We start from the raw sequence: 24085 nt of genomic DNA, 5'->3' as shown, positions 1-24085 counted from the left end.
CATGCAAACTGGTCGAGCATGCAAGAGCGTTCCCATGCAAACACTTTGCACTTGTTTCACTATTGCACGATGCAAACCTGTTGTTCAAAATGTTGATACGATCTTTTTCAATTTCCAGTTAAGGCCCGTCTCTGTTGTAACAGCGATCGCACTTAGTTCCCGCAATTGTAACGCGTTTACCAAATTTCCGGCGTACACGTTATACGAGATATTGATGAAGATTGATAAAAATGTTTGCGTTCCGTGGTGAATTATTTGAATGTATACGGACGAATCGAATATAGAGAACGGGATACACAGAAACACGGTATTCACCTTGCGTCGATTGTTACGTGTCGTTGAAAGAACTAACAAGAGAAATGATGGCAGCGTCGCGGTGTCAGAACGTTTTATACGGGGGCGGCCACCACCCTAACTATATGTATTCTAATATAGGAAAATACGCAGCTAATTGATTTGCCATAACACACAACTTATGGATTCATTTTCTTTTCGTCGCTTGCATTTCGTCGTTGAAAAAGAAACGGATTATTCCTTCAGTGTTGGGTAGAATATTAAACGAGTAAACATAAACTCGTGGGGATAAGTGATTTAGAAAGATTTTATGAAATATTAATTACAATTTAACAGTCAAGAGTCAACTGTTGATCATTACGCATTACAGAGTACTAAAATTAAAAATATATAAAGAAACGTATAAACTTAAGGAAATTTAATACATGTAATGTTGCTAAATACATGCAAACCTATACGAACAACTCAATTTAGCACTGCTATGTTTAGTATGCATTAGAAGATCACACAAGCGTTAAAAAACTCGTGCTGTATGGTAAATAGTACTAATGTACACATACGATTCATTGGAGCAATAGAACAAGAAAAACACGTTGTAGCTACTTGTACGTTTATAGCAGTCAGGGTCAGTAATATAAAACGTGAGAATAAAAATTCTCCACATGTTGAACGCAACTTCAAGAATGACGTTCCTTCTGCTATCGTTATAAACTAAAGAAAACAAAGGAGATAACTTAATGAGTAACGAAAGAATTTATTAAGAGCACATGTTTATTAATATACTCTTAAAATGTAATCTTATAACAATATTACTGAATGATACATCGCACTTTGACTTGAATGTAGAAACTCGTCACCGATAGAAAGACTTCGGTAAACTGTTTCCGTTAAATACAGCATTGCAAAATTGTATGTTAGGAATAACTGAAGTTTACGAACGATCGATGGGCTCGTTTTAAATCGTTCAATGAACATCGCACAAATGTTCTTAAATATTAAGATACACCGATAAAAAGTGATGTATAAAAATGCACGCCGACATCGTGTTCCAGTTGGGCTGGTCGAATCAATATACAGAGAAAACGATGCTGCGAATACTTTCTCTCAAGTTTGTGAACTTCGTGTATCGCGATTACAGTTGCATATTTTCTCGTACATAAAACACAGCGTGGCTTACAGTGACGCGGATGTAGATTCGAGACGCGATCCACGCAGGCGTACGTGTATTATCCGTGCGAAGGGAACGTTCGTTAGGCAATTATTACGATGCGTTCATAGAACCTATCATGCGACATTGTACATGAAATATTTTCACTACTAATTTTGGTCTTTGTCACCGGGAGACACTGGGTAGTACCAGCTGAGGGAGATCGTGAAAATAGTCTTTGAAATACTGGCACGAAACTGTTTGTAGTTCCATTTATGCGATTGCTTTGTATCGTTAAACACTTTATGTTTAAAACGCAAGACCTGCTTCGTTATAAGTGGTAAATATCTTCTCGATAGAGTTAGCGTAAGCTGCTGTCCTCAGGTCCAAACCAAGATTGAATTTCATGGCAGTTTTCATAATAGCCTGCAGCAAAATAGAAATACAATTGTTATCGTCAATCCACCGAAGAACAATTCACAGTAAACGATTATATAAACGTGTTTTATCCATCTGTCGAACAGAACATCAAGAAGAGACAATTAGTTACCCTTGCAGATCTTTCCATAGTGTAGTCCAAACCAGAATGGACTATGTCTTTCTCGGATGCACCAGAGATGCGTTTCTGAAATGCTTCTGATGGTGTGACAGGGATTGGGCCACCATCACAACCGAACCTACGTTCTAACGATTCTTGTACAGATTCTGTAATGAATTAAATCAATATATGCGATAACGTTACACCGTTTTGTCAGCGCACGTCAACGTATCAATGTTTGCGATAACATACATCGCTTAGCTCCAATCGTTAATATTGTATACGTGATTATACATACGTAACAGGTGATAATTCGATTCCCTTTCATATTTAAAAGTTAAACGACCATATGACACGTGATTCAAATTCTTTAACCACTCGAAGAAAGAAACTGTGACACCACCGGCGTTCATATACAAATCTGGTATAACTAAAATATTCCGTTCGATTAAGATTTTGTCAGCGGCTGGAGTGGTCGGTCCGTTGGCAGCTTCGGCTATAATTTTTGCCTGAAATATTTAAAAAAAATATCGTTTATAAACGGTCTCGACGATTCTAGCATCTCGTATCTCATTGATACTAGTGCAGGCTGATGAGTCTGTACCTGAATGTGACAAGCATTATCTTTGTTGATAACTTTCTCAATCGCAGCTGGTATAAATATATCGCAAGGTTCGTACATAAGATTTTCACCTTGGTACGGTTTGGCACCAGGGAATCCCACGATGGTACCATTCTCTATGTGATAATCTTCCAGTTTCTATAATATAAATTACATAAAATGTTCTCAGTGATATAAGGTAATTTCGTTAAAGTTATTGGGGCATCGAGGAAACTCGTCTACTCCATATTAAATTTTGTACAGTCGTTTACCTTGGGATCGATGCCTTCCGGATTGACTATTGAGCCATCGTACTCGATTACTCCTATACAACAGGCACCAGCACGGTGTAGATAACGCATTGTATGTAAACCGACGTTACCAAAGCCCTGCAAGATGAACGTCTTTCCCTTCCAGCCAGGTGTTGTGCCTGATAAATATTTATTCCTTATTTTCGTCTTATTTTAATTTGTATTATCACTCGCTACATTTTCCATTAATTACTTTTGAATGCCATGTACAGTCGGTGATATCGTTCATTTTATACCAATGTTATGAGTGCGGAATTCGATAAATTATGGAAATTCATAATCGACTGTAAAATATATTCAACCAATTTTACTTGTGAACGCTGGTAAGCTATTTGCATCTACTTTAGACGTACACACACTGATGTACTTTCGCATAAATAGGACGTTGTATACACAAGAACTGTACAATTTAGAATATGGTAGTCAAACATTATGAGGAATGTTTATCACGTACCGACCATGCTCATGTAATTAGCTTCGTTGATGAAATTTTCCAGACCATGGAACAAACCACGACCAGTTGCAGAAATGCGTCCATGAATTCCACCTTGATTAATAGGTTTTCCGGTGACGCAGGCATGAGCGTTGATGTCCAAATGACCTATGGTTTTGGCGTATGTGTCGGCTATCCAGGACATTTCACGTTCTCCGGTTCCCATGTCGGGTGCAGGTACGTCTACGCCGGGTCCTTTCAGGTTAAACAAAAAAATAATGAATGAAGATCTCATCAATGTAAAACGAGCGTGCTAATTCTATTTTACAGTGTTAGCGTGTACCCACGCGAGTAGCATAAATTTCTTTAGTATCGATCCGATAATCAGGAAACTATAAATATTTATATACACATCTCATTGCATTACACCAATAAACACTTATGTAACAGCTAACTTGGAATATCTAAAGTAACCACAGCGATTGAAGTGGTCAATGAATTGTCGTTTTCAGCATTTAGTTAATCATTTATGGCGAACAATTAGCATTTCAAAATAAAATCGTCTGCAACTCAGGAACAAGATTACAAGCGATCGACGAAGTATCTACGAAAAATATACATAATTTACCCTAAACTCTAATCATTTCTGTTTACGCTTTGCATTCTTTTCTTTTTCAGATATACAGCAATTAGATAAAAAAGCATGTCAGATTCTTAGTATTCTATACAAAAACGTCTATGACATGTACACGTGTAAGCTAATGATTTGATATGGATAAATGAATTTCGTAACGTCGACTAGTGAAACGCGTGCGATTATACGCCTCTTCTCTCTTCAGCTTGCTTTCTCAATTTCTTCATCTCTATGGGGAACAATAAATTTTCCTCGATATTTAAAAAACTCTCTAACCGATGAATCCCTTTTTTGCCAGTTCCAGCGTGAACCTCCTGGTAATCTTCTCGAGCTCGTTCTCCGAGTACAGTTTGGGATTAATTTTAATGCCAGCTTTGGCTCCACCGAAAGGGACATCTACACAGGCACACTTGAAAGTCATTAGCGCAGACAAAGCCTTCACCTCGTCTCGGGAGACATCCAGAGAGAAACGAATACCTGTAACAAACAATCAGCCAAGTCGATATAGGCATGAACATCGCGAACCTTACAGTATTCTGGTCAAAAGAACGGAACGGAAGGGAAAAAGATCTTAAACATAAAACGTACGATTAAAACATGTTTAAAGAGTTTAACGAAGGTATTCTACTTCCGTTGAATTGTCTTACGATCAGTTTTATCGATGATTTATCGATCGATACCGGTCAAAAGGCATAAAGGGATTAATGATATAGATACGATAATTATCTCAATACTCATATACTCATGCAAAATCGGATTTTGTAAAACACAATTTGCGAAAATGGGACCCAAATAGAGATCTGTTCCCAATATTAGAACAGCAAATTTCTCACAGATGCATAAGTATCCACAGTTTAATGAAACGCGTAAGTATAGGCATGCTTCGAAGTGTTAACAACGATGCGACCGATTCGTCGACAACTCGAAAGTAAAAATAATATGTGTATTTTCTGCGGGGCTCGATTCATGACGCAAACATTGTCGTTCGAAAATAGTTGCACGCGATGATGGTCACCGGTCATTTTCTTATGTACGTAACCGATTCACACACGTGTGACCTTGTTAATGACTGTCTCAAACAGCATCTGAAAGCTGGACGCAACGTTCACACCTCGGGATTTACGCGCGTCCAACACTTTTAGGATGCGCGAGATAATTGGTACGAGTCACGAGAGGCGGGATGCATTCCGTTCTGTGTTTGCTGGGGCGTGAAACGCGTGATCGGGTAAGTAAGAATATCGAACCGATCCGTTTCGACGGGGGCATTGACCTTTCGGGCATCCTCATGACATTGGCACGGTAGTCGCGATTACCAAATACTTAAATTAAACAGTGAATCAAGATGATTAGCTAATATTTGGCAGGGAAGAAGAAAAAGACCAGACAGCTTGGCATCGTTGCGCTTAATCGACATCTCGTGGTAGTGACAGCGTCGAAGATCAAAGCCCGTTGGTGTTTTTCCCTCTGTTTTTTTTTTCATAATTAAATACACGAAAGCTCAGCGACTGTTGCAGCAACACCGTTAGATTTAAGAGACAAACAACAGCTGAGAAGGATAATCGTACAAGTGAACGAGTCGTCGAGCCCCTTGCTTGGCTCTGGGAAAAGATTCACCTCACGGGATGCTGTTACGTTTCGCGCGTGAGTCCAAGACAAATTTACATCAAGGAGATGTTGCTTCGATATGCATGCTTTGAATATCTTTCCCAACGAAATATATTATACACACCTGGCTTGTTTTACAGCTTGCATAGCAAGAAAAATCGAATTAATTTTGTATATGTATGTACATATACGTATGTATACGTCTATGGAAGCATCCTGAGAGTCGCATTACCAGTGGATGGAACGCATAAGCGCGTTTAATCATCGATGTAACACAATCCTCGTGAGTAATAACTGCGAAAGCTATGGGAACGTGGAGAGACCTTGACACGTTATCACTACTTGCGTGTGGTCTGCTCGAAAAGATTAAGCTATAATTTTCTTTTTTGATAAAGCCTGTACACGTGTGCGTTCTATATCGATTAAAATAGTCGTTTACACGAAATGTGCATTAAAAATCGTTTATGTAAAGCGACGCGAGACAATTTTAAAGAATTTTGCGCGACACACATCGCACGTAACAAACGGGCTTTTGATAATCTTTAAGGATCGAGGTTAAAACCGATGCGTTGCAGGGTACGAAGCCATAAAATTGTCGTAAGTGTCGCAAGCTTAATCGTATAGAGCACCCACACACACCCACACGAACTGAAGAATACTTAAAAGTAATTATGGTTCACGGGGGAAGAAAAAAACCCCGAAAACTAAGAAGGGTGTGAAACAAGCTTACACACAGGCCTATTTCATGCTCGATATACGTTTAGGAACAAAGAGGTGACGATATGAACGAGCTCAGACTAGCTTCTGATCTTTCGTGTCTGTTATGCGTATACCCTCATCGATGACGTAATTACTTCGTCTGCTACCATTGAAATTTTAAACGGTTCCTCGTAACCGTGCAAAGAAACGAGAACTGTTTGTTGAAACGTTGCTGGATTCCTTTCCCTTTCTTTCTGTCTCAACCTTAAGCATACGAAGATTTAAATGACGCGATTAGTAACAGACGCGCATAAATCGATATTTACATTAAAAGCGTGACTGCCAATTATTATTAAAAAAAAAAAAAGGAATAAGCGACCGTGAACGTTACTACAAAAACAGGAACCGATTGATACAAATCTGACTCGATTTACCTCCTTTACAGGGCACTCTGTGGGTCGAATGTTGCGCGCGGTACCCAGTGATCATTTCGTAGTCACCCGAATCGCGTCTCAGGGGAAACGTTGTCTCGAGGATATGATCACATGGTTCCATTAACATCAGTATACCCTTCACTTTTTTCTGCCTCTCCTCCACGCTCATCCTTGAACGCTTGCCGATATCTTCGACCAATTTCTCCTCGACGATCTGACAGGCTCGATGGAAAAAGTATTCGATCATGTTGAAGAACTTCGGGTTCGGATCAGTCGGGATATCTTTCAGTCGGTCAGGTATTTGGTGGCTGGCGTAGCCGCGTGATTGAAACGCCGGCACGATGCGTATCAGCGTGTTGTGGATAATATCATTGCTTGGTACTTGTTTCAGAGCGATCGACGATCTCGTTAACCCCTTTACGTGAAACATCTTCGACGCTAACCGTCTACACCTTTAGCCGAATTCTACGACACGTCTCCAAAAATCCTTCAACGCGACGCACGTACCCGCGGCCTCTTTCGTTTTCTTGTTTCTCTTTTTTTTCTCTCTCTCCCTGTCTCTCTTTTCCCTCTCTACTGTCCTTTCCAATGTCTCACTTTCGATTCGCCCCGAGCTCGATCTCTCGCTCGACTGCCCGAGCAATCACGTTTCCTTCCTGTCGATCGAAACAATCCTATCGCTCTACTGTGGCTCTACCGCGTTCTCGACTACTCTACTCGCGTTTCACCGCCCACTGTGCCAACGGGTCGGGTCCCCTTTCAATTTCTGCCAACTTTAGACGCTTCGCACCACTGGATATCACTGGAGCGGCGACGAGATTCTGCCAACGTTCGTCCCAAAATCTACCTATGCCAGCTGATCGCTACCGCTGTTCCATTACCGTCGTTCGTTGGTTATGAATAACCAATAGAATTTTGAAATTCTCACGCGTGCAACAGTTATTCATCGTACGATTGGTAATCCGTACGATATGAACCCCCTGTGGAATGTTCTGAACGCTTTGTTTCGATACGTGACCCTGACAAATATGGAGAGACGATGTTTACGTAAACATTTTTTATCGATTAAAATAGATAAAACGGGAAGTGCTTAGAGATATAAGCCATCGAACCGAAGAACAGTGTGTAAATACTCAGTGGTTAAATCATGCATCGTTCCAGAGTGCTGTCAAGTTTTGTATGCGATCGAAGTCGAGTGGAAGATAACGCTTTTATTTTGACTCCAACTCGGGATTTATGTTTTTGTTAAGTTTGTAGCCACCTCTTGATAAAATTAAATGTAACACGAGCCCAGGAGTAATGTTGTTCTTCTCTCAACGTTGTAATCTTATCGTTAAATATTATCCGATATGTTATCTTTCGAATATAAGCAAAATTGACCAGTTTTCCTTTTAACCGTTTTAACCTCAACATGTGTAATTAGTACGCGTTAGAACAGTATTTCATCGTGTTACAAAACAACAATTACACGCGACAGGCTGATCGCAATTAACTGTATATTCGAGTAAGTAATAACTGTAAAGATAGAATCATGTCGAAAGAATCAACTTCCCCGGATTTTGTTGCTCAAAGTCAGCCAGCGTATCCGAAAAAAATGAACCGTAAAGTAAATAAAAATAAAAGTGAAGTGGTACCTCAGACCTCTGGGAGGGAAGTCTCTGGCAAGGCATTAAACATGAAAATGTCTGTATTAAAACTGACAGCTACCGATAAATGTCGGCGTAAAGATAAAAGTAGCATACCAGTATCGGGTGTTATTGACAAACACGATGGAGATACAGTTGGCACATCGAATAGTATTAAAAACTTTATTACCGAATCATCGATCAAACACTTGCATTCCAAGAAATCTGTACAAAATGTAGCGAACCGTGGAAATAATTACGAGGAGGTATTTGTTTATTTTCTATTTATCGTCTGTTAGTTACACGATCGTATCCAATATATGTGTTTCTGTATTCTACAGAAAAAACCGAACGTCTTCAAAACAAACAAAGTAGAGAATAAAACGAGAGAAACGTCTAATTGTGAAAATACAGGTGGTAAAGAAAAAACAAAGAATAATACTAAGGACCAACAATTAAAATCATTCAAAGAGAAAGGACCGTTTCCTAAATATATTCCACAAAAGAAGATCGATATACTTTTAAAAAATCAAAATTCTGCTGATCCAGAATATGTAGAGGGATATTTACGTGTTAATCCCAGCTGTTATAAATATGCCTATATATCATTGTCCGATGATGAATCTGATCTATTGATTCATGGTTTAAGGGATAGAAATCGAGCATTTGATGGGGATTATGTCGTAGCATATGTAAATCCGTCGGAAAAATGGCACATGAATCAAGGGCAGCTACAGAAGACAGGCGTTGTCGTTTGCATACGAGAAAAATTACATTCAAGAAAAGCGATCGGATATTTCAAACAACGAGGCGCGAATACATTATTCTATCCAAGAGATCAGCGTGTGCCATTAATTAAAATAACTGAAAAGTCATTGGAACAATTTGCTGTGCGCCCAAGTAATTATGAAGACACAATGTATCTAGCTGCTATAACTGATTGGGTGAAGCCTGCATTTGCAATTGGGTATGATAATAAATTTTTCAATGTGAAAAACTGAAAGCTTCAAAGACTGTTAGCATGTTACGTTATAAAAATAGGAATCTTGAGAGAATAGTCGGAAGTATCGGTGATATAAAAGCAGCGTCGAATGCAATATTACTTGAACATGATTTAGATGTAACACCTTATAGTCCAGAAGTGATAGAAGGGCTTCCAAATAGTGACTATTGTTTGACAGAAAATGATTTAAAAGATAGGGAGGACTGGAGACACGAATGTGTGTTTACTATTGATCCTGACACTGCAGTTGACTTAGACGATGCAATTTCTTGCAGACTTTTGGAAAATGGGAACTATGAAGTAATTTAGTTGCTTTTTAAAAGCTACTTTCTATTTTGTTATTTTATTCACTTAGATATTGTCTTCTATCTTTAAGTATAGATATATATATATCTCCTTTTTTTTGTTATAGATTGGTGTACACATATCAGATGTTACTCATTATCTAGAATTTTTATCTCCATTAGATATCCAGGTTTCAAAACGAGCAACAACCGTATATATGACAGATAATGTATATCATATGTTACCAAAACAATTATGTCAAGTATGCTCTCTGACACCTGGTCAGGACAAGTTAGCTTTTTCTGTAATTTGGGAAATAACGCCAAATACAGAAATTGTTACGCATCGTTTTGCTAAAACTGTAATAAAATCGTGTTGTCAAATGGCCTATAAGCATGCTCAGAAATTTATCAAGGATCCAGAAGATACTGGATTGAATGAATTATTAAGTATAAGCGGAAACTTCAGTCTTAGCGAATTGTCGGCAAAAGTAAACATTCTACACAATTTAGCTACTCAAATGCGTGATAAGAGATTTCAAAAGGGCGCACTACGAATAGATCAACCAAAATTGTATGTTAGCATTGACAGAATCACTGGCTTACCATTATCGTATAGTATACAAGAACAGCAAGATAGTCATAGGTATTTATATTATTTTTAATGATAATGTATGGAATATATCAATTAAATTGTATATTATATCTAAACATATATACATACATATATATGTATATACATATATTTTAGGCTTATAGAAGAGTTTATGTTGCTAGCTAATATGACAGTTGCTACACATCTGTATAATACAATTCCAGAGACTGCTTTGTTACGTAATCATAGGGAACCCTCAAAACATATCCTTAGTATAACTAAAGATAATCTGCAAAGACTTGGTATTCATTTAGATATTGAATCATCTGGATCCTTACAGGCTAGTATCAAACGTTATGAACAAGAATTGGGAACCGAGGACGATGAAACAAAAATAACAACGAAGTATAGAATGATGGTTATCAATAGTCTTTGTTCCAAAGCTATGACTGTATGAGTTTTCTTTATTGTAATGCTTATAAAATTAGCTAATGTATTTTTACACTAATTGTTTACATTCCTAGAGGGCAACATACAAATGTTCGTCTACCGTGACAACAATGGAGGAATTGTGGCATTACGGCTTAAGTGTACCACTTTACACGCATTTTACTTCTCCAATTAGACGATATTCCGATTGCGTGGTACATCGTTTGCTTTATTCAACCATAAGGAATGTAAAGCTGCCCGAAAGGTGGTCGAAAAATATGTGCAATTCGTAAGTTAACGAAGAGGCGAAAGAAATAACGAACCGACATAACGATGCTTAAGAATACGTTTATAATATTTTTATATTACTTTTATTACACACAATAGAATAGCGACAATTTGTAATGTAAAGAAGTACAATGCAAAAATGGCTGAAGAACTAAGTAGCGAATTGTATTTTGCATATTTGATAGAGTTGAAGGGTCCTATTATCACCATGGGCATTGTGTTGAATGTAAAACAAAATTTTATAGATGTTATACTCTGCCAAATTGGTATAAAATTACGGATTAATTTCGCGCAATTGGAAAATTTGGCAGCTGTCGAATACACTTGTGAATGTTCGGTTCCAACTATAAATGTTTCTTGGAAACAACCTGCCGTTACTCAGGTAATACAATATGCATTAATGTTACTTATTTTTTAAGCAAATGGAATGTTTTATAGCATTCTACAAACAGTATATTTTGCTTAATAATTTTCAGATAATAAATGTTTTTTCTTTATTACATATAAGAGTTGAAAAGCATACCGAATCTTTTCAATTAATTGGTAATCTTTTACCACCGAACCAGGAAATTGATTTATGATGACCTGGTAATAAATTATATCAGGGAAGCTATTTTTATTGCAATGCACGTTTATATATAAATGACTTTTGGCTGTGTACATATATATATATACATATATATGTTTTTCGTTAATATTTTTTTATGTGGATTACACAGCACAAAAACTGAAATGGTTATTTTAATAGGAAAAAAAACTATTTCTATTTCGTAAATGTATTTTTTAAATAAATGGATGTAAAGAATAAATCAAACTTTTTGCAAGGACATTATTTATTTCAATTAAATTTTAATGTACATCGCGGCAATATCTTTACATATTTATTATCGTACAGCTACATGAATTGCTGAACGATTAGTACGTATACAAATAAATAGTCCTTACTTACATCTAATTTTAGATCTGTACATAAAATCATGTTATACATACCACGCACAAAGCATACTCTAGCAGTATACGAAATAAATCGTTATTGTTATGTAAAAGAATCTCATGTAATAGATGTACAAGTTTTCTAGTTCTTTCTGCGTAGTTACATGTATATACATAATGTATGACAAATTTCAAACCATTAATTTTTTTATTAGTATCGGAATTACTTAGTTGCGCAAGACTACAGTACAGAGCCGAGGCTTCCAGAGTTCTCTAAGGAATTTGGCTTTCTTTATTCCCATATTCAGATCCAAAATATAAATATTTCTTAATTTTTCATTGGAATATCAATCATTCTTGACATCGATTTTATACAATATTACTTTATTTTTTGTCCTTCTCTAACAAGTGTTCTGATAATGTGTAACTTTACTTTCAAAATAGTATATTCTTGGAATTTATTTTCCAAGAATCCATTGTGTGGAGTGTAATAAGACTTTATACACTAAATTCTTTTAAAGTCAAAAAGATTAAGCTTATGAAATAGTTAAAACATTATTTGCTTGAGTAATAATAATAATAATGTATATATGTACGGTAAATTTCGATTTTTTTAAAATAACACTTTTTTCCTTGGCCATACAAAATATTTACTGTTGCTTTCGAAACAATATATTTTCCTATTCAGATTCAAGATATCGACAATCTGTAATGCATCAAAACATAAAGAGGCGATACATTGAATAACAGTCTTTTAAATTTATTTCGTATTGCTTACATACTAATAAATTATAATACTAAATAATAAAGTTTAATTAACGTAAGTTAGCGTCTGTTACCATCAAGTGCGCTAGAGAATGTACATTAAAGAATTTTTTTGTTTAATTCACATCACATCATCCCGAAACATTTACACTAGACAAGATAGCGTAAGGCTTGTGATTGTTGTTGTATTTTACGATTGAGATTTATTTTGATGTTCATAATTTACGAGTCTTTGTCCCACAAGATATTTGTCATTCTTTATACGTTCATATAATTTTTTGATTTGTCGAATTTGAAAGTAGATAACAATACATACTAAATGTACTAATAGAAGAAAAGGATATAAACGTCTAGCGATAAGAATTTGCGCTTGTAGATTCGTAATTAAAAGTGGGACTATTCCGTAAGCTACAGCATAGGGAACAGCCAAAGCAAGACCGAAGCAACATATTACTGGCGCTGCTAATTCTGTAACGATAAATTTCAAATCTATTTCTCTAATTCCATCGTTGTACGCCCGCTCAATTGCAAGGCGAATCCTCCAATCCGGTCCCATCATAGTAATAGCGGTTGCTATTTTCGTGTACAATACACCAAGGGCCCAATCTTGCCAGATGAACAGAATAGGATTCTGTTCTAGTGGTACGCGTAATGGTACTACAACGACTAGTTCGAGAAGAAGACCAAACAAGAGCGGTATTAGGCCAATAAGTAGGAAAAATGCTACCGATGCTTTAACACCTATAATTGCCCAATGTTTTACTCTATCTAAAAGAGCTCTTCGACCACGAGGTAACCAAGAAAAGGCTAATGCTAATCCTCTTGCTGCAGCCCAGCATACGTACATTCCACAGGCTACAGTGTACAATTCATGAACTCGCCCAGATAAAGCAACTGCAGCTTCATTAGTTTCTGAAAAATTAAAAAGAATAATATAATTTAAAAGGAAAGGAAAAAGGGGGGTAACAAAGATGGGAGATAGAACAGTCTCAACAGGGATGATAGATGAGCATTATATATGTAGAGAAGCAAACTTACCAGACCCACTTAAAGTAGGTGGTAATACGGGTGGAGACGGAGCCGGGGCTCCGACCATCCACAACGCCATTACTCTGCGTCCAAGCCAAACAGGGAGAATCATTGCAATTAAACTAGCAATAACAAGAGAAACGCAAACACAAAACAAAAGGCCAACTAGACGAGCAGGAAACCAGCGTGGCCTGATATACGGTTGGAAACCTGTTGGGCCTCCTCTTTGTAAGAGCGCTTGATGCGCCGCACCTAAATCCGGATGATTAGGCTCTTCGATTACCGCCGGGCCTGGGTCTTCGGTTCGTTCTCTCAATAAATACGACTGGAGATCTAACATCCAGGCTACTACTCGACACCAGCCCCTTATTAGAGCTTTTAACCACGTACGCGTATCAGATTGTTCCAATAATGCAGGAAGAATGACTTGCACTAATAATAGCTCTAAAGACAATTCGCTGACCTAATTTGAGAAACAAAAAATAAGAGGTAAAATAATACATCATAATCATTTAACGGCGAAGAATGATTGTTTTCTCTTTTTGTTGATTACTTTCTTACCTGAGTTTCGCTTTGAATAGTCACGGTGTACGGTAAAAATCCTGGCCATGCCCATCTTAGGAGTTTTACAGGTAACCACAGCATTAACAAAATAGCTGTTCCAAATATCACCGCAGATGCGACAAGTCTTCTAACGTGTCTTAAAATTGGAAGATGTATCATTTCTTGAATGGGAGAAAAATCAGGATCATTCAAGTTCCTTAAGAACCAAAGTACCCCCGGCCGTAACACTTCTCGCAGTAATAGAATAAATGAAGCAAAGTAATATATATAAATCATCCCCACCAGCCAATGTAGAAACATTGAAGTACCAGGAGCCAGTTTAAATGAAGATTCCCTATCTCGAAGTGTAGCGTCAAACATTGCTAACGAACAAATGTCTAACCACCAGCCACAAACCAGTGGAAGTACACCTATCTCAACGACAGATAGTAATGAAACTTTTACTATCACGTAACATAAACCCAATAAACGTTGAGAACGTTGGAATCCTAGAGGAGCCGCTAACGTGTGAAGAATTACTAAACACACACCAGTAACACAATAACCACACAATGTAGTTACTAATCCTTCGAAGTGCGACGCAGCCGCATATTCCTGCAGTCCTAAGCCCGCTATTGCGAAACTACCTATATAGTAAGGACAGAAAGCAAAAACCTGAAAATAAAAGCATTACAATTTGAACGATGCGTATTAATTAATTTGTATTATATGCTCGATTCAAAGTGTATAAAGTAAATACCAAGATAAACAGCGTATTTAGAGAAACGACCCAAAATACGTGTTCAAGAAAAACGAGGGAACCATCTAAGCCTAGAAGACGTTCCCAAGTTAACTCTTCTGCGGGTCTATCCCATTCTAATGGATTCCAGTTTGCTTCTTCGGCTTCTCCTTGCGGTTGACCTTGGCCCTGATCCCTCCATCCTTCGGCAGCTCTTGCGTTCGGTTGTTCACCGTCTATGCCCAATTCATCTCTCGGTGGTACAGGTTGTTCCATATCTCTTGGTAGTATTAATTGTTCTACGTCTCGGGCAACCACAGGTGGTTCCAGATGTTCTATTTGTTGCTCCGCGCTTCTAGGAGCAACATGTTGCTCAACTACTTCGGCCTGACCTATCCTTTGGTTATCCGGTAAATCATTATCATCAACTCTACGTTCTTCCCCGTTTACCAAATTGTCGTTGTTTGAATGCTCTGGTAAGATTGGTGGTTCATCGACAAAAGGTGGTATATTATTATTATCTTGAATCTCCTGTTGTTGAAGAGCTCTTTGTTCTTGAAATTGTTGCATAGGAACCTCTGCATTTGGTCCTGGATTGTCAACAGGAGGTAACTGTATATTATCTCTCTCAAGCCAATCTGGGCCACCAGCGTGTAAAATTTGTTCCCTTAACCATACTAGACCAATGAATGCGAACAGAGTACAAGTCACTACAAAGCATCCATGAAATACATCTGACGACATATTTTCTGTAGACAGCATATCCATTGGTAATGACATTATCTGCAACAAAAAATATGATATTATTTTATCTTTTATCGTTAAGTAATAAAGATAAAAAAATACATTTCAGTTATGAAAGGGTATTTACTCGAACCAGATCGAGAGGTCCACTGAACAACGCTCTGTAAGTTCTGCATGCGGTCAATGGTACAACGCCCAACCATGCTATCGCAACCAAGGTATAATGTAGCCAGTATTTTACTGCTGTCACAATGTTGGAAAATAACCCTCCAATAACATCCCTCAGTGGTAAACGACGTGGCATGTCTGGACTATAAATTGGTGTGAAAGAGAAACGGTATCCACAAAGTTCGCAATATTCTTTGCGCGAATATCGCATCCATTGTACTAAACATTCCTGATGTATCCACTTAATACTGCCTGTGCAAATACAAGGATGAAAGAGGGGTCTGTCTGCAAGGCCCTCAGACCTGCAAACCCTGCAGATGTCTGCTCCTGACATGTCCTCCGTCATGTTTGGCCTTGTTTCAAGTAATTGATTAAAGTAACAATCAATTTGCTGTAAAAATAATATTCAGTATTAACAGAAATCCATCAGAACCATTGTTATTTGAATTATCGTTAATTGCTAATTCATCTATATAAACGATGTTTCTAGTAACTAAACAAAAAATTGTAGATAGAGAAAACGAACTGGTCGTACGAGTCAACTTGTTCCTTAACTGGTTCATATAAACAGAAATCGACTATATGTGTATACATATGTAATATATTTATAGTTCTTAATTAATGAAACAATACAGATTAGGAAACTGCTTATGTAAATGTATATAAATTATCCAAGTACGATTAATTAAAATTCTAATATTACAATCGCAAAATGATTAAACGCGTAATAAACTTTAAGAAAAAAATATTAAATGAAACAAATAAAAGAGAAGGAAAATAAAATGTGTCACATATTTAATATCGTATATACGCAACGTTCACTTCGTGAGACTCTATCAAAGTTTATAAATTGGATAACATTATTTACCGAGCGATAGGATTCACTTACGCATGCCTTGATAATGGTGCAGAAAATCCAAAATTACTGTGCAAAATATTGAGAATGTCTACTGCTACCTCCAGCTCTTTCTTTCTTACGTTAACACACTTGCAACGTTTTCAATAAAAAAGTTACTGTTTTTTACAAAGCACATGTGTTTCACCATTTTTATTCTATACAAAATGGTATTTACCATTAAGCAATAGGGGCTCGATTAAATAGCAATGTCATTGCAACTAATACCTACTAAATCGTACACAATTTTCTTCGATAGGAATTATTATGCGATGAAGTTTCGTACATTGCCTAAATCTCGTGTTTCTATGGTTGAGTAACTAGAAACCCGCCTATTTTAAAGCGATAACGTGCATAACGGCAATACCATTCTTATATGGCAACAAATTAGATGGTCAGTATTTAATCACCAAAATGGTCGGTATAAAAATACTAAACGGTCAGTTATAGATTAGATTATTTAATTAAATTAATAACGAAGTATCAAACCCGTTTCATTGTAGACGAAATTATAAGTCGAAAAATTAATACGTTATTAACCAATTCATATTTGTTTAGCTACCAGTGGGTGCTTCGCATATTCTCAAAGGATACTGACCCTTCATATTTAAATACTAGCCAAAAGGGATTAAAATAACGGTTAGTAAGATACAAGTCTTTATATATTAATTCTGAAATGACATTGAATAAAATAGCTTCCAGACAACACAGCAACAAATCACATAACAGTTCAAAAAGCACCAGCGTATCATGGTAGCGCCCTCAGATTTCGTAATAACATTCAAAGTATCACCAGGATTACACGTATTGAAATGCACGAGAAGCACTGCTGATACCGCCTGCCAATGCGCGTTCATTCATGAATTTTGTCAGCAGTGATATTTCATTTTTTCATCCACATTATAAACGAATATTAAAAATGACTAAACTAAACAGTTTATTCATTTTGATTCTAAAATAGATTAACGTGAAACAAAGATATAAGACTATACTTGTTTTTATTATTTTTTATAATCTAACTTTATAATAGTTTTATTGTAATTTATTGTATATTTTAGTAGTTTTATTGTAATTTATTATGTATTTTCCGTTTTAGAGGTAAGAGAGAGAAAGATATATAAGGGAGCTATAAGAAAGAGCGAGACAGATAATGTCAACCTTACTCTGGAACCCCTGGCGCCATCTCTGTGAAAACTGCTCAAACTGGTCGCACATAATTATCGACAGCGAAGTAAACTGCTAAAGAACTACTAACGCCATCTCTGCGAAAAGTGCTCAAACTGGTCGCTCACAATTATCGACAGCGAAGTAAACTACTGAAGAACTACTACCACCATCTCTTGGAGGAGCGCTGAAACTGGTCGAACATAAGTTTCAGTACTCTTTGCAAAGATGGCGCCAGTAGTTCTTCACTAGTTTACTTCGCTATGATTGAAAAAGTTCTTGTTGTTATTAAAATTCATTCTTTATTGTTCTGTACGTACAGTTTCGGTGTAAAATGTCTGATTATCGATAAACAAGCAATTTATTTCTCTCTGTGTTATAACATATAAACTACATATCATTTATTTGTTGTTTAAAAATTCTCTATTTCGTAGTAATCGTTCAACATTAATTCGAATTGAAAATATTGATTATTGATTCTTCCATAAACCTGCCAATAGAAAATAGTTGCATTTAGTGCTATCACTTTTCATTGGACCGCTTATCAATAGTAGATGTTGCATCACGTGGCCAGCAATCGGGTGTCATCGATCACAAGTGAAAACAAACCTTTAGCATTGCAAGGATTTGAAGTTATCCTGACATAAATGGCGCCAATTAAGGAAAGGTTACTTTTGTGATTTAAATCTCGTGTAATGTATCCACTGAGATGATATAAACACAATACGATATGAATTATTGTGTCTGTTTAACGTGCAGCTTTAAATGCATAAAAAGAGATAGATACATTTTCTAACTTAGTGTAATAACGTTTTGCGAGGTCGTTAAAGATGTAGCGTTATAACCGTGTGGAAACAAGATAATATGCTTTTATTATGTACGCTATTGTTACAAAAGTATCTCATAAATTGACGTTAAGTTTGTGTATAGTGAAGCAGAATTTTCAGCCTTTTGTAAACTTCAGTAGTTCTGTTAAGGTCATGAAAGTCCTTAACGTAGCGGAAAAGAACGATGCCGCAAAAAATATCGCGGGTTATTTGTCTCGCGGTACTTCCAAACGGGTAATTAAAAGATTGCTTTAAATGAAGTACATGAGAGAGGAGGAAACGGAAAATTGTTACGAACAATATTTACATCGTATCGTGTTTTGTAGAGAGAAGGATTGTCTCCGTACAATAAAATCTATGAATTCAGTTCGTATTTGTGGAACCAAAATTGCGATATGATCATGACTTCTGTATCTGGTCATTTACTGAACCATGAATTCGTTGGAGCATATCGTAAGTGGCAAGGTTGTCATCCGTTAAGTTTGTTCGATGCACCCGTAGTGAAACAATGCTCTGAGGAGAATTCTATTAAAATTAAAAAGACCTTGGAAAGAGAGGTACAAAAGTGTGGTGCATTGATTATTTGGACAGATTGCGATCGCGAAGGGGAGAATATTGGTTTCGAAATCATTCAAGTCTGTCGTGTGATCAAACCAAACATCCGTATACATAGGTGATAAAATAAATTGCACTTATCGCAAGATCATATTTTATGTATTTAAATATTAAAAATGTTGCTGTTATAGGGCAAAATTTTCTGAGATTACACAAGTGTCTGTAAACAGAGCTCTTCAGAATCTATGCGAGCCGGATAAAGCAATCAGCGATGCTGTTGATGTACGAAGTGAATTAGATTTAAGAATAGGTATTTAATAACTTATTGTATCTGAATACAATTGGTGTACTTATAGATCTACATGTAATTGGAACCTCATTTACAGGTGCTGCATTTACAAGATTTCAAACATTGAGGCTCACAAAAGTATTCCCCAGGACTCTAACTGACATGTTAATTAGTTATGGTAGCTGCCAGTTTCCTACACTAGGATTTGTGGTTGAGAGATTTTTAGCAATAGAAAGATTTAAGCCAGAGCCATATTGGAAGATAAAAGTAATGGATATTCGTGATAATATTTCTGTGGAATTTAGGTGGGCAAGAGGAAGATTATTTGAACAGTTACCTTGCGAGGTACTTTTAGATATGTGCTTGGAGCAACCCAATGCAACTGTAAAAAAAGTATTAGTTAAACCCAAGAGTAAGTGGAGACCATTGCCATTGGATACAGTGGTAGGTAGAAAGCGATAGTCTCCATAAAAGATGTGTATTTGGTATAATTTATTTACTTAAATTAAATATCTTTAGGAATTAGAGAAACAAGGTTCTCGTAAGCTTCGTTTAAGTGCAAAGGAAACTATGAGAATTGCGGAAAAACTGTATACTCAAGGTCTGATTAGTTATCCACGTACGGAAACAAATATATTCCCAAAAGAATTGAATTTAACTCCGATGGTGAATCAGCAAGTAAATCACCCAGATTGGGGTAATTTTGCACAACAGTTGTTAGAAAAAGGATTAACCCCTAGAGAAGGCAAAAAAACTGATGAAGCACATCCTCCTATACATCCAATAAAGTATACCGACAATTTACAAGGTATGGCTGCAAAACTTTTCTCTTTAACCAAAAGTATTTTATCGTTAATCTGTAATAAGATTATATTAACAACAGGCAACGAGGCGAAAGTTTATGAGTTTGTGGTTCGTCACTTTTTGGCCTGCTTATCGAGCAATGCGCTAGGCCAAGAAACAACAGTAGAGATCGATATAGCTGCTGAAAGATTTATTGCTAATGGTTTACATATTCTTGAAAGAAATTATTTAAATGTGTACATATATGAGAAATGGGGTGACAAAGAAATTCACGCGTATCAAGAAGGGCAAGTTTTCAGACCAACCAGCATAAACATGGTGCAGGAGGAGACGAGTCCACCACAGTTGTTGACTGAAGCTGATTTAATTACTTTGATGGATAAATACGGCATTGGTACCGATGCTACTCATGCTGATCATATAGATACGATAAAATCGCGCCAATACGTGGGTTTAACAGATGGAAAGCATTTGATGCCTGGAAAACTTGGAATTGGATTGGTAATGGGTTATGACAGTATGGGATTTCAAATGTCAAAACCAGATTTAAGAGCTGATTTAGAAAAGGATCTCAAATTGTACGCCGATTCTGTGCATTTTCTAACAACGTGTAAAGAGCTTTCGAATATTTAGGTAAATTAATAATCTTGTGTATTTATCTGCAGAATATGCGATCGACAAAAAAATCCAAAAGACGTTTTGGAAACTCAGATAACGAAATATCGTGATGTGTTCAAAGTAGCAATGGAACGTGCTAATTTAATCGACAGTGCTCTAGCTAATTATCTCGATGAACGACCGGCCGAAGCAGAAAATATGCAGTTTAGTAATCCACCTCAAGAACTGACTATTTTTAAGTGTCCAAAATGTGGGTCAAATATGGTTCTTAAAGAGAGGAGACAAGGCACGGGAAAATATATTAGTTGTATGGGATATCCAACGTGTACAAATGCAATTTGGTTTCCCCAAAATATTGAATGTGTGGAAGTTTTGGATGAGGTTTGTTCACAGGTAAATATATATCTTTTATATACAATGTATCATGGTTATCGTATAATATGTATCATTTGTTATCAGTATTGACACAATTATTTCTAGTGCCCTGGACAAATGCGTAAATTAAAGTTTAAATTACCTAGAAATGCTTTCCCTATATATGGCACTACTTATACAACTTGCATAGGTGGTTGTGATTCTATGTTTAACGAATTATTAAATATAAGGAGTGGGAATGTTAGAAGTCAGAGTCAAGCAAACGACACTGGTTATCGTAGTATGACCGACGGATCTATCATTTCAAATCCATCTCCCGTAAGGAATAACGGAACTCGACCTCCATCCTCGAACACTCAGAATAGGATAAATTCACATCATAATAACACGTCTGTAGGGCTGTTTCAAAATCAAAATACTAATCGTAATAGAGGCGGTGCAGGCAATACAGGCAATACAGGCAGACAAAAAAATACGAAACGACGAAATGACTCGGATAATGATACATGGATTGAGACTAGTAATGCACATTCCACAACTACAGAAATAAGATCATCAGGCAATGAACAAAATACAATGTGGGGTAACACAGATGATAGTGCTATCATGTGTAATTGTCATGAAAATGCTATTCAATTACAAGTACGAAAAGACGGGCCAAATCATGGTATAAATTTCTTGGATATTTATGAATTGTTTTTCTTTAAATACGATTTTTATTATTATTATTATTTTGCAACATATTTTAGGGAGATTATTTTATAAATGCGCGAAACCTCAAGGTACTGGTTGTGATTTTTTTCTTTGGGCATCAGATGGTCCCCATCCAGCGCCAAGTAATACAAGTAGAGACTCGAATCGAACATTAGCTCCAAGCACAAGTGCTGGATTCAGTGCTCATAGTAGTAGCTACAGAGGTCCATCTACGTCACGGCAGACAGATATTAAATGTAATTGTAATGAAACAGCGGTTCGGTAAGCAAATGTCTAATAGAGTTCTGTTTAGAACATTTCAAAGATATAACTGCTTATGTGGATTGTAGGAGGATTGTACAGAAAGATGGCCCTAACAAAGGGCGTCCTTTTTATTCGTGCCCCAAGGGTATGAATGAGAGCTGCAAATTCTTTCAATGGGGCGATGAAAACGATGCAGATACGCATAATAGTAGTTTCAGAGAAAGAGGTAAAAAGACGTTTAGAGGAAAAGGAAATGCTCAAACTACGGAAAGGAAACCACGAACTAATACCGGTAAAAGAAAATGTGGAATATGTGGAGTCGAAGGTCTGTATTTTATTGTGTATAATGCTTGAACTGAAAAAGTATTATTTACATCGAGGCTTATGATTTTCTTTTAGGACACACAAGAAAAACTTGCAATCAAAATGCAATGGATTGATGAACAGAGAAGTACATGACACTTCGCACAACTAATCAGATTACAAAAATTAAGTATGATGAAGCAATTTATCAATTAATCGATTAATATTATTTTTATAAATTTGCAATGTGCCTTAAACTGTTATTATAATTTGTATGTATATATCTATATATAAAATGATAAGTATATGTATAAACTAATAGTAGCTTAGTTAGAGATAGGATCCTAATTGTACTGTGTATAATTGTAATATGTATATTCAGATGTGAGGCAAGGGATGAAACGTGAATTAGCGTATGTTTTCCGTATCAAAGTTCGCTATCTTTGCTGTATGGCGACTTCTTTTTTAATCTATCTAATTCTTCTTTCTGCAAATGAAATTCTGCCGTTGTTTGCGTCAGCTGTGGAATAAAATGAGATAAACGGTGATTTTCGTGTACAAGGAGAAGAATAATGTTAGATGCTTTGTGAAGTATTCAATATTTCTAAGAAAATGCAACGTTAATAACCATATCAAGGAGCACTTCAAATTTCAGCTTTAACAAATTGTTTTCATCCTCTAATCTTTTCACTTCCTTCTTTAATCTTTCATTTTCTTTGTACGTACCCCCGATTTTTCCCGATTCTGAAATAACACAAATTTCAAATAATTCGTTATAAAAGAAAAAAAAACATACTTATCATTGTGATATTACGTTAGGATTTTTTTACCTGGAATCCACGAACCAGATTCGAACACAGTTTCTTGATCTCCCAGCTTCAAGCGTATAGGACCCACGTTAAGTCCTAGTTCTTTTTCTATGCGCTTCGGACTGAGATCTTTATTCGCTAAAAAAACTCCTGCCTTTCTCGTAGGAGTTTTTTTAGGCGAGAATTTATTCGAAAACAATGGCATCACGTTTACGTATGTATACGCGTAGTTATTTACGAGTGATTCGATGATAACGGTTCGCCTAAACGTTAAGGTTAATTATTGAAGTATATATATTAATGTTGACGTAATACCGATCTTCTTGATGACAAAACACACTTTACCCTATTATTCCACCTCGGGCTTAGACAGTTCAGTCACTTTATACATCAAATGTCATTCAAAATTTACTAATACGACGAAAGAAATGGGAAAACGTAGAGGTTGGCAAAGCAGTATATTAGTTAACAGACATATAAATGTGATTTCATTTAAGATGAACTAAAATAACAATCGTATCTTTACAATTGACAGATATTTCTTTTAACGGAGTTTATGAAACATATATTCGAATAATGCTCAATCTATGAGGCACGATAAGAGCTTGGCACTGTTGTCGAACTTTTCGTTTACGTTTGTGACATTTC

The 24085-nt window shown here is 36.4% G+C and overlaps 5 protein-coding genes across 8 annotated transcripts; 2 read left to right on the top strand and 3 right to left on the bottom strand.

The window, feature by feature from the left end:
- Nucleotides 1–1059: 1059 nt before the first annotated feature.
- Gdh (glutamate dehydrogenase, mitochondrial) lies at nucleotides 1060–7461 on the bottom strand. Of its 2 annotated transcripts, none has more exons than XM_076901480.1 (8): nucleotides 6697–7461; nucleotides 4235–4435; nucleotides 3341–3579; nucleotides 2853–3005; nucleotides 2584–2739; nucleotides 2278–2488; nucleotides 1992–2146; nucleotides 1060–1867 (listed from the first exon to the last, which is right to left on the bottom strand). In XM_076901480.1, exons 1-8 carry the CDS (start codon nucleotides 7124–7126, stop codon nucleotides 1751–1753), a joined length of 1662 nt encoding a protein of 553 aa, XP_076757595.1. In that variant the 5' UTR covers nucleotides 7127–7461; the 3' UTR covers nucleotides 1060–1750. The 2 variants fall into 2 exon arrangements, with proteins under 2 accessions (XP_076757595.1, XP_076757594.1); XM_076901479.1 differs by having other exon boundaries at nucleotides 2853–3010; nucleotides 3346–3579; nucleotides 6697–7460.
- A 670-nt stretch (nucleotides 7462–8131) lies between these two features.
- LOC143427442 (DIS3-like exonuclease 2) lies at nucleotides 8132–11749 on the top strand. Its single transcript, XM_076901595.1, has 8 exons — nucleotides 8132–8350; nucleotides 8699–9288; nucleotides 9363–9624; nucleotides 9737–10254; nucleotides 10360–10654; nucleotides 10728–10921; nucleotides 11020–11302; nucleotides 11397–11749. Exons 1-8 carry the CDS (start codon nucleotides 8228–8230, stop codon nucleotides 11499–11501), a joined length of 2370 nt encoding a protein of 789 aa, XP_076757710.1. The 5' UTR covers nucleotides 8132–8227; the 3' UTR covers nucleotides 11502–11749.
- Nucleotides 11750–12592: 843 nt separating this feature from the next.
- On the bottom strand, nucleotides 12593–17050 carry March6 (membrane-associated ring finger (C3HC4) 6). 2 transcript variants are annotated; one of them, XM_076901593.1, is made up of 6 exons: nucleotides 16915–17050; nucleotides 15801–16232; nucleotides 14951–15712; nucleotides 14209–14865; nucleotides 13657–14110; nucleotides 12593–13530 (listed from the first exon to the last, which is right to left on the bottom strand). In XM_076901593.1, the coding sequence occupies exons 1-6, from the start codon at nucleotides 16915–16917 to the stop codon at nucleotides 12809–12811; spliced, it is 3030 nt and encodes a 1009-aa protein (XP_076757708.1). In that variant the 5' UTR covers nucleotides 16918–17050; the 3' UTR covers nucleotides 12593–12808. The 2 variants fall into 2 exon arrangements, with proteins under 2 accessions (XP_076757708.1, XP_076757709.1); XM_076901594.1 differs by having other exon boundaries at nucleotides 16731–16990.
- Nucleotides 17051–18658: 1608 nt separating this feature from the next.
- Top3alpha (topoisomerase 3-alpha) lies at nucleotides 18659–22896 on the top strand. Of its 2 annotated transcripts, XM_076900652.1 has the most exons (12): nucleotides 18659–18683; nucleotides 18878–18961; nucleotides 19054–19400; nucleotides 19474–19592; nucleotides 19669–20015; nucleotides 20091–20379; nucleotides 20455–20953; nucleotides 21041–21386; nucleotides 21474–22035; nucleotides 22118–22343; nucleotides 22412–22650; nucleotides 22725–22896. In XM_076900652.1, the coding sequence occupies exons 2-12, from the start codon at nucleotides 18881–18883 to the stop codon at nucleotides 22763–22765; spliced, it is 3096 nt and encodes a 1031-aa protein (XP_076756767.1). In that variant the 5' UTR covers nucleotides 18659–18683; nucleotides 18878–18880; the 3' UTR covers nucleotides 22766–22896. The 2 variants fall into 2 exon arrangements, with proteins under 2 accessions (XP_076756767.1, XP_076756765.1); XM_076900650.1 differs by lacking the exon at nucleotides 18659–18683 and having other exon boundaries at nucleotides 18752–18961.
- A 105-nt stretch (nucleotides 22897–23001) lies between these two features.
- Cby (beta catenin antagonist chibby) lies at nucleotides 23002–23892 on the bottom strand. The gene is made up of 4 exons (XM_076900520.1): nucleotides 23783–23892; nucleotides 23459–23700; nucleotides 23257–23372; nucleotides 23002–23148 (listed from the first exon to the last, which is right to left on the bottom strand). Exons 2-4 carry the CDS (start codon nucleotides 23640–23642, stop codon nucleotides 23056–23058), a joined length of 393 nt encoding a protein of 130 aa, XP_076756635.1. The 5' UTR covers nucleotides 23643–23700; nucleotides 23783–23892; the 3' UTR covers nucleotides 23002–23055.
- Nucleotides 23893–24085: the final 193 nt, after the last annotated feature.

Source organism: Xylocopa sonorina, chromosome 9 (assembly GCF_050948175.1).
Source record: "Xylocopa sonorina isolate GNS202 chromosome 9, iyXylSono1_principal, whole genome shotgun sequence".
NCBI classification, from domain to species: Eukaryota; Metazoa; Arthropoda; class Insecta; order Hymenoptera; family Apidae; genus Xylocopa; species Xylocopa sonorina.
This window is presented reverse-complemented; position numbering and strand designations above follow the sequence as displayed.

Excerpts from the sequence above, each read along its gene's own strand:
- Cby (XM_076900520.1), bottom strand. The coding sequence starts at position 23,642 with ATGCCATTGTTTTCGAATAAATTCTCGCCTAAAAAAACTCCTACGAGA. Across the intron at positions 23,373-23,458 it reads ATCTGGTTCGTGGATTCCAG|AATCGGGAAAAATCGGGGGT; the intron begins GTAAAAAAATCC and ends GTGTTATTTCAG. Across the intron at positions 23,149-23,256 it reads TTGAAGTGCTCCTTGATATG|CTGACGCAAACAACGGCAGA; the intron begins GTTATTAACGTT and ends TTTATTCCACAG.
- March6 (XM_076901593.1), bottom strand. Across the intron at positions 15,713-15,800 it reads GACCTCTCGATCTGGTTCGA|ATAATGTCATTACCAATGGA; the intron begins GTAAATACCCTT and ends TTTTTGTTGCAG. Across the intron at positions 14,866-14,950 it reads TAAATACGCTGTTTATCTTG|GTTTTTGCTTTCTGTCCTTA; the intron begins GTATTTACTTTA and ends TTTTATTTTCAG.
- LOC143427442 (XM_076901595.1), top strand. The coding sequence starts at position 8,228 with ATGTCGAAAGAATCAACTTCCCCGGATTTTGTTGCTCAAAGTCAGCCA. Across the intron at positions 8,351-8,698 it reads CTCAGACCTCTGGGAGGGAA|AATAAAACGAGAGAAACGTC; the intron begins GTCTCTGGCAAG and ends AACAAAGTAGAG. Across the intron at positions 10,655-10,727 it reads TTTGTTCCAAAGCTATGACT|AGGGCAACATACAAATGTTC; the intron begins GTATGAGTTTTC and ends TTACATTCCTAG.
- Gdh (XM_076901480.1), bottom strand. The coding sequence starts at position 7,126 with ATGTTTCACGTAAAGGGGTTAACGAGATCGTCGATCGCTCTGAAACAA. Across the intron at positions 2,147-2,277 it reads ATCGAATTATCACCTGTTAC|AATCTGTACAAGAATCGTTA; the intron begins GTATGTATAATC and ends AATTCATTACAG. Across the intron at positions 1,868-1,991 it reads CTATGGAAAGATCTGCAAGG|GCTATTATGAAAACTGCCAT; the intron begins GTAACTAATTGT and ends ATTTTGCTGCAG.
- Top3alpha (XM_076900650.1), top strand. The coding sequence starts at position 18,776 with ATGTACGCTATTGTTACAAAAGTATCTCATAAATTGACGTTAAGTTTG. Across the intron at positions 19,593-19,668 it reads TGAATTAGATTTAAGAATAG|GTGCTGCATTTACAAGATTT; the intron begins GTATTTAATAAC and ends CCTCATTTACAG. Across the intron at positions 22,036-22,117 it reads AAAAGACGGGCCAAATCATG|GGAGATTATTTTATAAATGC; the intron begins GTATAAATTTCT and ends AACATATTTTAG.